This window comes from Anomaloglossus baeobatrachus, chromosome 5, assembly GCF_048569485.1.
Source record: "Anomaloglossus baeobatrachus isolate aAnoBae1 chromosome 5, aAnoBae1.hap1, whole genome shotgun sequence".
In the NCBI taxonomy this organism is placed as follows: Eukaryota; Metazoa; Chordata; class Amphibia; order Anura; family Aromobatidae; genus Anomaloglossus; species Anomaloglossus baeobatrachus.
In genome coordinates this window covers 538,954,497-538,968,100 of record NC_134357.1, presented here as the reverse complement: position 1 = coordinate 538,968,100, position 13,604 = coordinate 538,954,497, and the positions used below count along the sequence as shown (strand labels likewise).

The following is a 13,604-nucleotide window of genomic DNA, read 5'->3' as shown; positions in this document are numbered from 1 at the left end:
GCCCCGCCCACTGGTGTGTCCATATTGTCCTTGGGGGGGTGACTAGGCTTTGTGGCTGGTGTTGGACCAGTGTGGGGATGTTTTGGTAGGACAAGAAGGAGGGGATCCTGCATCTTGAAGATGGATGCAGTCTCTTGTGACAACCTGATTTTGTCAGGGCATCACAGAAGAGTGGCAAGGAGAAAGCTATTTCTCACAGATATCCATAAAAAGTGTTGTTTAAAGTTTGCCACAAGCCACCTGGGAGACACACCAAACATGTGGAAGAAGGTGCTCTGGTCAGATGGAACCAAAATCGAACTATTTGGGCACAATGCCAAATGATATATTTGGCATAAAAGCAACACAGCTCATCACCCTGAACACACCATTCCCACTGTCAAACATGGTGGTGGCAGCATCATGGTTTGGGTCTGCGTTTCTACAGCAGGGACAGGGAAGATGGTTAAAATTGATGGGAAGATGGATGGAGCCAAATAGAAGACCATTCTTGAAGAAAACCTGTTGGAGTCTGCAAAAGACCTGAGACTGGGACGGAGATTTGTCTTCCAACAAGACAATGATCCCAAACATAAAGAAAAATCTACAATGGAATGGTTCACAAATAAACATATCCAGGATGCTAGAATGGCCAAGTCAAAGTCCAAACCTGAATCCAATCGAGAATCTGTGTAAAGAGCTGAAAACTGCTGTTCACAAATGCTCTCCATCCCACCTCACTCAGCTCCAGCTATTTGCAAAGGAAGAATGGGCAAGAATTTCAGTCTCTCGATGTGCAAAACTGATAGACACATACCCCAAGTGACTTGCAGCTGTAATCGCAGCAAAAGGTGGCAACAGCGTCGGTCTGGCGTGCCGGGGAAACCCCCGGTAGGCCCCGACCTTGTTTTCAAACTAAGTTGTCCCCGTCAGCCTGCAGGGCCTCCCCGTCGGGTGTAGTACAATGACCTGCGGCCGCGGCTCCTTACACTGTCGGGCCGCCGACGCAGGTCTGTATGTGGCAGATTAGGATAGTTCCAGCAGCTAAAGGGCGTGCAGAGGGGGCGGTCCTGACCTGGAGGGGGCACCTGCAGCTTATAAGCTGCAGCGCGGCGCGGGCAGAACACAAGCTGCTTCAGAGAGGAAGACAATGCATCCTAGTGGTGGATCTGCCAGGACCTGCGATGACTCATGTCCATGTGACCGTGTGGGAGGAGCCGGGCAGGAGCTGCCGACCGAGCAAGAGAGCAAGATATACCCGAGGAAGATGTGTCCGGTGAGGGGGGCATGGAGAGTGACATATCATAGTATCATAGTTTTTAAGGTTGAAGGGAGACTCTAAGTCCATCTAGTTCAACCTGTAGCCTAACATGTTGATCCAGAGGAAGGCAAAAAAACCCCAATGTGGCAAACAAGTTCCAATGGGGAAAAAATTTCCTTCCTGACTCCACATCCGGCAATCAGACTAGTTCCCTGGATCAATACCCTGTCATAAAATCTAATATACATAACTGGTAATATTAAATTTTTCAAGAAAGGCATCCAGGCTCTGCTTAAATGTTAGTAGTGAATCACTCATTACAACATCATGCGGCAGAGAGTTCCATAGTCTCACTGCTCGTACAGTAAAGAATCCTCGTCTGTGATTATGATTAAACCTTCTTTCCTCAAGACGTAGCGGATGCCCCCGTGTTCCAGTCGCAGGCCTAGGTGTAAAAAGATCTTTGGAAAGGTCTCTGTACTGTCCCCTCATATATTTATACATTGTGATTAGATCCCCCCTAAGCCTTCGTTTTTCCAAACTAAATAACCCCAAGTTTAATAACCTGTCTTGGTATTGCAGCCCACCCATTCCTCTAATAATCTTGGTGGCTCTTCTCTGCACCCTCTCCAGTTCAGCTATGTCCTTCTTATATATCGGTGACCAGAATTGTACACAGTATTCTAAGTGCGGTCGCACTAGTGACTTGTACAGAGGTAGAACTATATTTTTTTCATGAACACTTATACCTCTTTTAATACATCCCATTATTTTATTAGCCCTGGCAGCAGCTGCCTGACACTGTCCACTAAAGTGAAGTTTACCATCCACCCATACACCCAAGTCTTTTTCTGTGTCTGTTTTACCCAGTGTTCTACAATTAAGTACATAATCATAAATGTTATTTCCTCTACCCAAGTGCATGACCTTACATTTATCTACATTAAACTTCAATTGCCACTTCTCAGCCCAATCCTCCAATTTACATAAATCTCCCTGTAATATAAAATTATCCTCCTCTGTATTGATTACCCTGCAGAGTTTAGTATCATCTGCAAATATTGAAATTCTACTCCGCATGCCCCCAACAAGGTCATTTATAAATATGTTGAAAAGAAGCGGGCCCAATACTGACCCCTGTGGTACCCCACTATGAACTGAGACCCAGTCCGAGTACGTACCATTAATAACCACCCTTTGTTTCCTATCACTGAGCCAGTTTTTAACCCAGTTACACATATTTTCCCCTATCCCCATTATTCTCATTTTATGTACCAACCTTTTGTGTGGCACCGTATCAAAAGCTTTTGAAAAGTCCATATACACAACATCCACTGCATTTCCCTGGTCCAGGCTTGAACTTACCTCTTCATAGAAGCTGATCAAATTAGTTTGACAGGATCGATCCCTCATAAACCCATGTTGATACTCTGTCATATGGTTATTTTTCTTGAGGTACTCCAGTATAGCATCTCTCAAGAAACCCTCAAGGATTTTAACAACCGTAGAGGTTAAACTTACCAGCCTATAATTTCCCGGCTCAGTTTTTGTCCCCTTTTTGAATATTGGCACCACATTTGCTATGCGCCAGTCCTGCGGTACCGACCCTGTTATTAAGGAATCTGAGAAGATTAAAAATAATGGTCTATCTATCACAGAACTCAATTCCTGTAGTACTCTGGGGTGTATGCCATCCGGGCCCGGAGATTTGTCAACCTTAGTGATTTCGAGGCGGCGGCGTACTTCCTGCTGGGTTAAGCATATGAGGGGTCTAGACTGTGACAGAGGGGTTGAAAGGGATACTGTGTGTGTGGAATATGGGGTTTCAGTGTGTTTCAGAGAGGGATAATTTGGGGTACAGCCAGCCTGTGTGAGATATGCAGGATATGAGGGAACTGGGTATGTGTGATTTGAGGGTGCAGGCATTAGTCCCTGCTGCGTGACGTGGGTGAAGTCCACACGGTAACCATATAGCAGTAGGGATTAGGAAAAGAGGGATAAGGAGCAGTCAGAGAATGGGATAGGATTGGGAAAGCTGGGTGCTGAGCTGAAAGAAAGGCGCTTTCTTAGGTGTAAAACACACGGTGAGAAAAACGGTACGAGTGGAGTACGATAAAACATCGCATTTCACTCGGACCAATATTAGCCTGTGTGTCAGCACACATGAGCAATTATTTTCTCAGCCGTAATCGGACCGAGAAAACAATCGCAGCATGCTGCGACTGTAATGCGATCCTTGTTTCTCTCGCACTCATTCAAGTGTATGGGGCGAGAGAAAAATCGCACTGCACTCGCAGTACACCAGTATACCGCGAGTGCAGGGTGAGAATGGCAATAGCTGGCAACGGAGAAGAGGGGGAGATAAATCCCTCCCCTCCTCAGCACTGGCCCTCGCCTCCTCAATGCTGGCCCACCCCCCGCAGCTGAGGTCCGCTCGCACGATCGGACCTCAGTCGCAGGCACACTCGCATGACACTTGGCTCTGCTGTACTGCCAGCGTGAGCAGAGTGCCATGCGAGGGGATCACAGTAATCCCCGTGTGGCCCCGTCCTAACTCGTTACCCAGCTTTTCTATATTTTGATATCCATCTTGTCCTCAGCTCCCAGCTTTCCTATTTACTAATATCATGGGAAAGCTGGGTGCTGAGCACAAGATGGTTATCAAAACATAGAAAAAGCTGGTGCTGAGGAAAAGAACCAAAGTGTCCAAAGTAATAATCCTGTACCCCAAGTGTCTTATCCTGTACCGAGTATCAAGTGTCATTATCCTGTACCCCCAGTGTCAGTGTCATTATCCTGTACCCTCAGTGTCATTATCCTGTACCCCAGTGTCAGTGTCATTATCCTGTGCCCCAGTGTCAGTATCCTGTACCTCCAGTGTCATTATCCTGTACCCCCAGTGTCAGTGTCATTATCCTGTACCCCAGTGTCATTATCCTGTACCCCCAGTGTCAGTGTCATTATCCTTTACCCCTAGTGTCAGTGTCATTATCCTGTACCCCCAGTGTCAGTGTCATTATCCTGTACCCCCAGTGTCAGTGTCATTATCCCGGACCCCCAGTGTCAGTGTCATTATCCTGTACCCCCAGTGTTAGGCCGGGGCCACACGGGGATTACTGATATCCCCTCGCATGACACTCGACTAACGCTGGCAGTACAGCAGGAGCAGAGTGTCATGCGAGTGTACAACCAAAACAAATGTATACAAGGAGTGTTCATGAAGAAAAACCAAAAAGAAAAAATACTAAGAACAATATTTATTAGGGTAAAATATTAAAAATGCTCAGAAATACAGAGCATAATAACTCTTATATTATAGAAAGTCTTTAATTAGTCACGTGAAGTGAGTGGGAGGACAGGAAGTGTACAAACCAGCTAGTGAGGGAAGGGGCTATTATAATCTCAGCGTTTTATAGGTGAGCCCTAGGTAGCATGGCTCCAAATCTTTGTAAAAATAAATTGATAGCCTATTGTCCTTAGGGATATATCGGATTGGTCTCTCCCTCCCTTATAGCTACCTACCAGCGGAGGTGCACCTGGCTTTGCGTCTCAGTCACCTGGGTCACTGTACCTAGAGGATGAATTGGGAATACCTACCAGACGACTTGCCTTCCATCTTTGGCCACTGATGTCTGCTTACGTCACGAAAATCAATTCTATTAAGATACAAAAACTTATGGATACTATGAAATCCTTGGTTCTTCTTTTCCCCTGATGAACCCCTAAGATAAGATTTTTAGGGGGGAAACGCGTCGGGATTCTGGACTGTTACCAGTGACCTCAGCAGATAAGTTCCCTGCTGGGATTATATGTTGTATTTCTATGCATCCTTGGTACATTGGTATCTTTATATCATCCTATTGGGATTTTTGACTGCTACCAGTTACTCCAGCAGATTAATTCCCTGCTGGGTGTATATGTTGTTATCTCTATACATCACTGGTATGCTGGTATCTTAACATTATCTTGTCTAACTGTGCTTAAAAATATATATGAGCAGTGAAAATTGGCTATTATAGCATTTAAGAGCATAGGAAAAAACTGTGTATGGATTCCCATTGTTTTGAGGCAATAACATATCATATATTAGTTCGTATTGCCTTTCTGTCCTTATTTAAGGATAAGTTGTATTATGGTCACTAATTCTCTTGGTGACCAATTTTTGACAATGACCTATTGACTACTGTGCACTTATATTCTTGGTGGTGGGTCTTATGCGACTTGCGGGTCAAAGGGACAGCTTAGGGAAAGCCGACGAGGAGCGGGGGGTACCCAATACTTTAAGGTGCACCTCCGCTGGTAGGTAGCTATAAGGGAGGGAGAGACCAATCCGATATATCCCTAAGGACAATAGGCTATCAATTTATTTTTACAAAGATTTGGAGCCATGCTACCTAGGGCTCACCTATAAAACGCTGAGATTATAATAGCCCCTTCCCTCACTAGCTGGTTTGTACACTTCCTGTCCTCCCACTCACTTCACGTGACTAATTAAAGACTTTCTATAATATAAGAGTTATTATGCTCTGTATTTCTGAGCATTTTTAATATTTTACCCTAATAAATATTGTTCTTAGGAGTATTTTTTCTTTTTGGTTTTTTTTGTCATGCGAGTGTCCCTGTGACTGAAGTCCGACTGTGCGAGCAGACCTCAGCTGCAGGGGGCGGGGTGGCGTTGCGGAGGAGAGGTCCAGTGCTGAGGAGGGGAGGGATTTATCTCCCCCTCTCCTCCATTGCCGGCTATTGCCATTCTCTCCTTGCACTCGCGGTACACCGGTGTAATGCGAGTGCAGTGCGATTTTTCTCTCGCCCCATAGAATTGAATGGGAGCGAGAGTCTCACATTACACCCTCAGCATGTAATGTCAGCCCTAATCAGACCGAGATTGTTTTCTCGGTCTGATTAGGGCTGAGAAAATAATCGCTCATGGGTGCTGACAGGTTAATATTGGTCCGAGTGGACTGCGATGTTTTATCGCACTCCACTCACACCGTTTTTCTCGACATGTGGCTTAGGCCTCAGTCCTCAGTATCCTGTACCCCCAGTGTTAGTGTCAGTATGTTAGGCTATATGTAATTACTCTTCAGGGGGGCCTCTATATCTGATGATAGTACAGGAGGGGGCTCTATATGTGATGATAGTACAGGAGGGGCCTCAATCTAAGTGTATGTAAAATAAAAAAAAAGCCTGATCTGCTTATAGAGCAGTATTGTTAGAATAGACAGGACTAGTAAAGGGTTTATCCACCATGTTAGACTGTGTGTGCACGTTGCGTTTTTTCTTATGTTTTTGTCGCGTTTTAAACTGCAGTGTTTCAATGACAAAGTGAATGCGTTTTGCTTCCCCAGCAAAGTCTATGAGAAGTCCAAAACGCAAAAAAAACGCAGGGAAAACGCATGCATTTTTACCTTGGTTTTTTGTCAAACACAGTGTTTATATTAGTAAAAAGTCTGCCAGAGGGTGCAGTTTTGTTGTCAAACCAGAACGCAGTGTGCACATATACCCTATAACTAATGTGGAAACCATAGTGCGGCTTTTCTAGGCCTCTGTCCCCACGGAATGACTGTCCACATCCAGTACAGACACTGGGGGCCGATCATTACTGATAATTATGTAATGTGTAAGGGTGGAAAGAGAAGAGAATTCACCAGTCTCCAAATAGAAGAGTGTATGGAGGGTAATGCTTCACACCTCCACATACTGACTCTACAGGCGATTTCCCTATATGGTGGATAGAGGGGAGCAGAGGTGGATTAATATTAGTAATCTTTTCCATCTGAAGATGCTGGATAACGTCCTGCTTCTCTTTGAATATTTATTTGGCTGATGGACTTGATGGTTTCCTAGGACAAGGAATGTCCGTGTGTAAGAAAAACTGCGACTGACTGTAAATAATAGATTCAATTATTAACTACAATAAATAAGATACTACAAGAAATCCTGTGATATATGCAGAGCACAATACAGGTCTCTTGTGCGCACTGTAGAGTTTGCTAAAAGGCGCACGTTATACTGAGAGAAGCCGAAAATGATCAAGTAATAAAAACGTTTATGGTAGCTATAGTGTAGGCCCCCAAAGTCAATTTCCCCGGTGGGCCCCTCACACCCCAGTCCGACCCTGGGTGGCGCTACAAAGAATTAACTTAAAGAGGATGAATAATATTTCACGCCCCACTTATCAGTTATTTATTTTTTAAAAAAGTTTAAAATACAGTGCCTACAAGTAGTATTCAACCCCCTGCAGATTTAGCAGTTTACACATTCGGAATTAACTTGGCATTGTGACATTTGGACTGTAGATCAGCCTGGAAGTGTGAAATGCACTGCAGCAAAAAAGAATGTTATTTCTTTTTTTTTTTTTTTAAATTGTGAAAAGTTTATTCAGAGGGTCATTTATTATTCAACCCCTCAAACCACCAGAATTCTGTTTGGTTCCCCTAAAGTATTAAGAAGTATTTCAGGCAAAAAGAACAATGAGCTTCACATGTTTGGATTAATTATCTCTTTTTCTAGCTTTTTCTGACTAATTAAGACCCTCCCCAAACTTGTGAACAGCACTCATACTTGGTCAACATGGGAAAGACAAAGGAGCATTCCAAGGCCATCAGAGACAAGATCGTGGAGGGTCACAAGGCTGGCAAGGGGTACAAAACCCTTTCCAAGGAGTTGGGCCTACCAGTCTCCACTGTTGGGAGCATCATCCGTAAGTGGAAGGCTTATGGAACTACTGTTAGCCTTCCACGGCCTGGACAGCCTTTGAAAGTTTCCACCCGTGCCGAGGCCAGGCTTGTCCGAAGAGTCAAGGCTAACCCAAGGACAACAAGGAAGGAGCTCTGGGAAGATCTCATGGCAGTGAGGACATTGGTTTCAGTCAATACCATAAGTAACGTACTCCACCGCAATGGTCTCCGTTCCAGACGAGCCCGTAAGGTACCTTTACTTTCAAAGCGTTATGTCAAGGCTCGTCTACAGTTTGCTCATGATCACTTGGAGGACTCTGAGACAGACTAGTTCAAGGTTCTCTGGTCTGATGAGACCAAGATCGAGATCTTTGGTGCCAACCACACACGTGACGTTTGGAGACTGGATGGCACTGCATACGACCCCAAAAATACCATCCCTACAGTCAAGCATGGTGGTGGCAGCATCATGCTGTGGGGCTGTTTTTCAGCCAAGGGGCCTGGCCATCTGGTCCGCATCCATGGGAAGATGGATAGCACGGCCTACCTGGAGATTTTGGCCAAGAACCTCCGCTCCTCCATCAAGGATCTTAAGATGGGTCGTCATTTCATCTTCCAACAAGACAACGACCCAAAGCACACAGCCAAGAAAACCAAGGCCTGGTTCAAGAGGGAAAAAATCAAGGTGTTGCAGTGGCCTAGTCAGTCTCCTGACCTTAACCCAATTGAAAACTTGTGGAAGGAGCTCAAGATTAAAGTCCACATGAGACACCCAAAGAACCTAGATAACTTGGAGAAGATCTGCATGGAGGAGTGGGCCAAGATAACTCCAGAGACCTGTGCCGGCCTGATCAGGTCTTATAAAAGACGATTATTAGCTATAATTTCAAACAAGGGTTATTCCACAAAATATTAAACCTAGGGGTTGAATAATAATTGACCCACACTTTTATGTTGAAAATTTATTAAAATTTAACTGAGCAACATAACTTGTTGGTTTGTAAGATTTATGCATCTGTTAATAAATCCTGCTCTTGTTTGAAGTTTGCAGGCTCTAACTTATTTGCATCTTATCAAACCTGCTAAATCTGCAGGGGGTTGAATACTACTTGTAGGCACTGTAAGTAATACATTTCGTTCAACTTCACAATTGTGTCCCACTTGTTGATTCTTCACCATAACATTAAAATTTTTATCTTTATGTTTGAAGCCTGAAACGTGGGAACAGGTTGAAAAATTAAAGGGGGCCAAATATTTTAACAATTGACCCCACACTAGCACCTCTAATGAAACCACACTCTAGCTGAGTGCACACCAATACCCTATAACTCTGAAAATATTTTAACAAGGCACTGTACCCATGGTTTCCTGTGTCCCCCAATGAAGCGATAAGAGAAAATGAAAACACTACGGGTCTCCGAAAATGACAACAAAAGCGCAAATTTTTTTTCAAAACATCTGAAATGTTTTTCAACACTTAGATACCAAACATGTATAGTTTTACATATATATCAATCTATCAACTCGTACTGACCTTGGGAATCATAGTGTCAAGTCAGGTTTACAGTGAGCATGGGGTAAAGGGGGAAAAAAAATTGCGCAATTGCACTTTTTTTTTTCCAATTTTACCGCTCTTGGAATTTTCCCCCAATTTTCAATACAATATGGGGCAGAATTAAGGGTGTCGTTAAAAAATACAACTTGTCCTGCACAAATCAAGCCCGCATATGGCTATATTGATAGAAAAAAATAATAAAAATTATTGCTCTTAGAAGAAGGGGAGGAAAAAACAAAAACTGATAACTGCCAGGGTGTGAAAGTGTTAAGCGGGCTTTACACGCTACGATATCCTTAATGACTTATCGTCGGGGTCACGGTGTTTGTGACGCACATCCGGCTTCATTAATGATATCGCAGTGTGTGACACTTATGAGCCACCTTAAACGATTGCAAAAGCGGTCAAAATAGTTTTCCGTGGAGAGGTCGTCCTGAAACAAAAAAACGTTTAATGCTTATTAGCGATGTTGATCCTCGTTCCTGCAGCAGCACACATCGCTGTGTGTGACACCACAGGAGCAACGAACATCTCCTTACATGCCTCCACCGGCAATGCGGAAGGAGGTGGGCAGGATGTTACGTCCCGCTCATCTCTGCCCCTCCGCTACTATTGGACGCCTGCGGTGTGACGTCGCTGTGACGCCGGATGAACTACCCCCTTAGAAAGGAGGCGGTTCGCCGGCCAGAGCGACATCGCAGAGCAGGTATGTGCGTGTGACGCTGCCGTAGCGATAATGTTCACTACGGCAGCGATCACCACATATCGACCATACGTCAGGGGCGGGTGCTATCGCGCTCGACATTGCCAGCAAATTCTAGCGATGTCGCAGCGTGTAAAGCCCGCTTTAAGCTGCAAATTGCATTCCCTTTCTTTTTTGCCTATTTGACTTTATGTTGACAGTCTCGGTCACATGTCTTCTTGTACAATTTGCACCTTTCCACGTGTTTGTTTTTTTTTTTTTGCAGCAACAAAATATGTTGTTCAAGTAGAACATTTCTGATCTTCTAGGTTTGACAAAGAATTATTCCCTGTGTGAGTTCTGTTATGTGTATTAAGATCTGATATATTTGTAAAACTATTTCCACATTCTAAACATGAATATGATTTCACCCCTATGTGAGTTATTTGATGTCTAACAAGACTTGATTTATATGTAAAACATTTCCCACATTCAGGACATGAATATGATTTCACCCCTGTGTGAATTATTTTATGTCCATCAAGAGTTGATTTCTTTGTACAACATTTCCCACATTCTGAACATGCATGTGGCTTCTCCCCTGTGTGAATTAATTTATGTCCATCAAGATTTGATTTCTTTGTAAAACGTTTCCCACATTCTGAACATGCATGTGGCTTCTCCCCTGTGTGAATTATTTTATGTTCATCAAGATTTGATTTCTTTGTAAAACGCTTCCCACATTCTGAACATGCATGTGGCTTCTCCCCTGTGTGAATTAATTTATGTCCATCAAGAGTTGATTGGTTTGTAAAACATTTCCCACATTCTAAACATGAATACGATTTCACCCCTGTGTGAATTATTTGATGTCTAACAAGACCTGATTTCTGTGTAAAACATTTCTCACATCCTGAACATGAATATGGTTTCACCCCTGTGTGTGTTATTTGATGTCTAACAAGACCTGATTTCTTTGTAAAACATTTCTCACATCCTGAACATGTATAGGGTTTCACCCCTGTGTGTGTTATTTGATGTCTAACAAGGTCTGATTTCTTTGTAAAACATTTCTCACATCCTGAACATGAATATGGTTTCACCCCTGTGTGTGTTATTTGATGTCTAACAAGACCTGATTTCTTTGTAAAACATTTCTCACATCCTGAACATGAATAGGGTTTCACCCCTGTGTGTGTTATTTGATGTCTAACAAGGTCTGATTTCTTTGTAAAACATTTCTCACATCCTGAACATGAATATGGTTTCACCCCTGTGTGTGTTATTTGATGTCCAACAAGGTCTGATTTCTTTCTAAAACGTTTCCCACATTCTGAACATGCATGTGGCTTCTCCCCTGTGTGAGTTTTTTTATGTCCATCAAGAGTTGATTTCTTTGTAAAACATTTCCCACATTCTGTACAGGCATGTGGCTTCTTCCCTGTGTGAATTATCCTATGAATAACAAGGATTGATTTCTGTTTAAAACATTTACCACATTCGGAACAAAAATATGGCTTCTCCCCTGTGTGTGTTCTATGATGATTCACAAGACTTTCTCTTATGGCAAAACATTTCCCACATTCTGAACATGAATACGGCTTCTCCCCTGTGTGACTTCTCTGATGTCTATCAAGATGTTGTTTCATTCTATAACATTTTCCACATTCAGAACATGGATATGGCTTCTCCCCTGTGTGAGTCCTCTTATGGATCAAACAAGCTGATCTGCGTTGAAAACATTTTCCACATTCAGAACATGAATACGGCTTCTCCCCTGTGTGAATTTTCTTATGGATATAACACCCTGATTGGTGTTTAAAACGTTTCCCACATTCTGGACATGAATATGGCGTTTCGCCTGTGTGCATTCTCTCATGTTGTACAAGCTTCGATTTCTGACTAAACCTTTTCCCACACTTTGAACATGAAAATTTTTTCTGTGTGTGAATTTTTTCATTCTTTGAAGAAAAGCTTTTTCCATATTCTGAACATGAAAGTGGCTTATTTTCTGCGAGATCATTTTGGTTTTGAACACTTCTTTTGTGATGCTTAGTTTTCTTACTAGTCTTTGATGAATTAAAAAATTGGACTTGTTTAACAGGATCAGATGATAGATCTTTGCTGTGGAGGGAGGCTGGTATATCTGGAATAATGGAATACACTTCTACTATATCTTGTGTTATTTCAACATCATTTGATTTAAAAATTGAAGACATCAGATGTCCTTGTGATCTCCTGTTACCATCATCTGCCAAGAGTAAAACCAATTATTATTTTCAAATAAAAATAACGTTAAAATACATACTTTCACAACATTTCTATATGAAATATTCATAGAAATTAGAAGACATTTTCAAATTTTCAATCTGACAATAGACCTCAAATCAAGAACCACTAGATTCTTAGAATAGGCAGCGCAGGAAGAAGTTAATAAGGTGCTATTGGAGAAAGTACCTAGGAAGCAGGCTTTTCAAAAAGAGAACTTTTATGCGGAGGGAGAAAAGGTGGAACATCTGTTGTCGGTGGTGATGGCAACCCAGAGACAATCATCCTTTGTGCATTGCATTCGCACCACAACGGGAGATTTGGTTACGAAGGGGGTAGATATTCTGGACACGTTCGCAGCCTTTTATGAGAAATTATATTCCACTAGAGGGGAGACGAGACAGAGCGACCTAGAGGCTTTCTTAGGTACAATGACATTACCCAAAATTACAGAGACAGAGAAACACAGTCTAGAGGGCCCGATCACACTTGAGGAGATAGAGAGAGCTTTGCATGGCATGGCAAATGAAAAAGCCCCGGGGGTAGATAATCTACCGGTGGAGGTATACAAATCTTTGGAAGAAATACTCTTACCCAATTTGCTGAGTGTCTTGTCGGAGGCAAGGGAGAGGGGGATACTGCCAGAGTCTATGAGGGAGGCGATAATAACAGTAATACCTAAAGAGGATAAGGATCCAAAACTCCCCGAATCATACAGGCCCATCTCACTGTTAACGATGGATGTAAAAATTTTGGCCAAAGTACTCTCTAATCGATTAACAGAAGTGATATCTACCCTAATTCACCAGGATCAGTCGGGTTTTATGCCTAATAGATCCACGGTAAAAAACATACGACGATTATACCTTAACATGCAACTGCCGGTGGACAATCCGGGACAGAGAGTAATAGCTTCATTAGATGCTCATAAAGCATTTGACGGTGTGGAATGGGGATACCTGTGGGGAGTGTTAAGACATATGGGATTTGGCCCTAATTTTATATCCTGGATACAGCTGTTATATGCTAGACCAGTAGCTAAAGTGAGGATTAATGGAATGTTGTCACACACGGTGGATCTACAAAGGGGTACTCGCCAAGGATGTCCTCTCTCGCCTCTCCTTTTTGCTCTGGCAGTGGAACCACTGGAGGCTGCTATACGGCAGAACAGAGACATAA

General features: G+C 43.0%; 1 protein-coding gene across 1 annotated transcript in view; it reads right to left on the bottom strand.

Annotated features, from left to right (window-relative positions):
• Positions 1–9,275: 9,275 nt before the first annotated feature.
• Positions 9,276–13,604, bottom strand: part of LOC142312933 (uncharacterized) — a 133,670-nt gene continuing 129,341 nt past the window's right edge. The window contains exon 15 of the mRNA XM_075351920.1: positions 9,276–12,408. Within this exon, the coding sequence (XP_075208035.1) occupies positions 10,460–12,408 (1,949 nt within the window). The 3' untranslated portion in view covers positions 9,276–10,459. The remainder of the gene's footprint in view (positions 12,409–13,604) is intronic.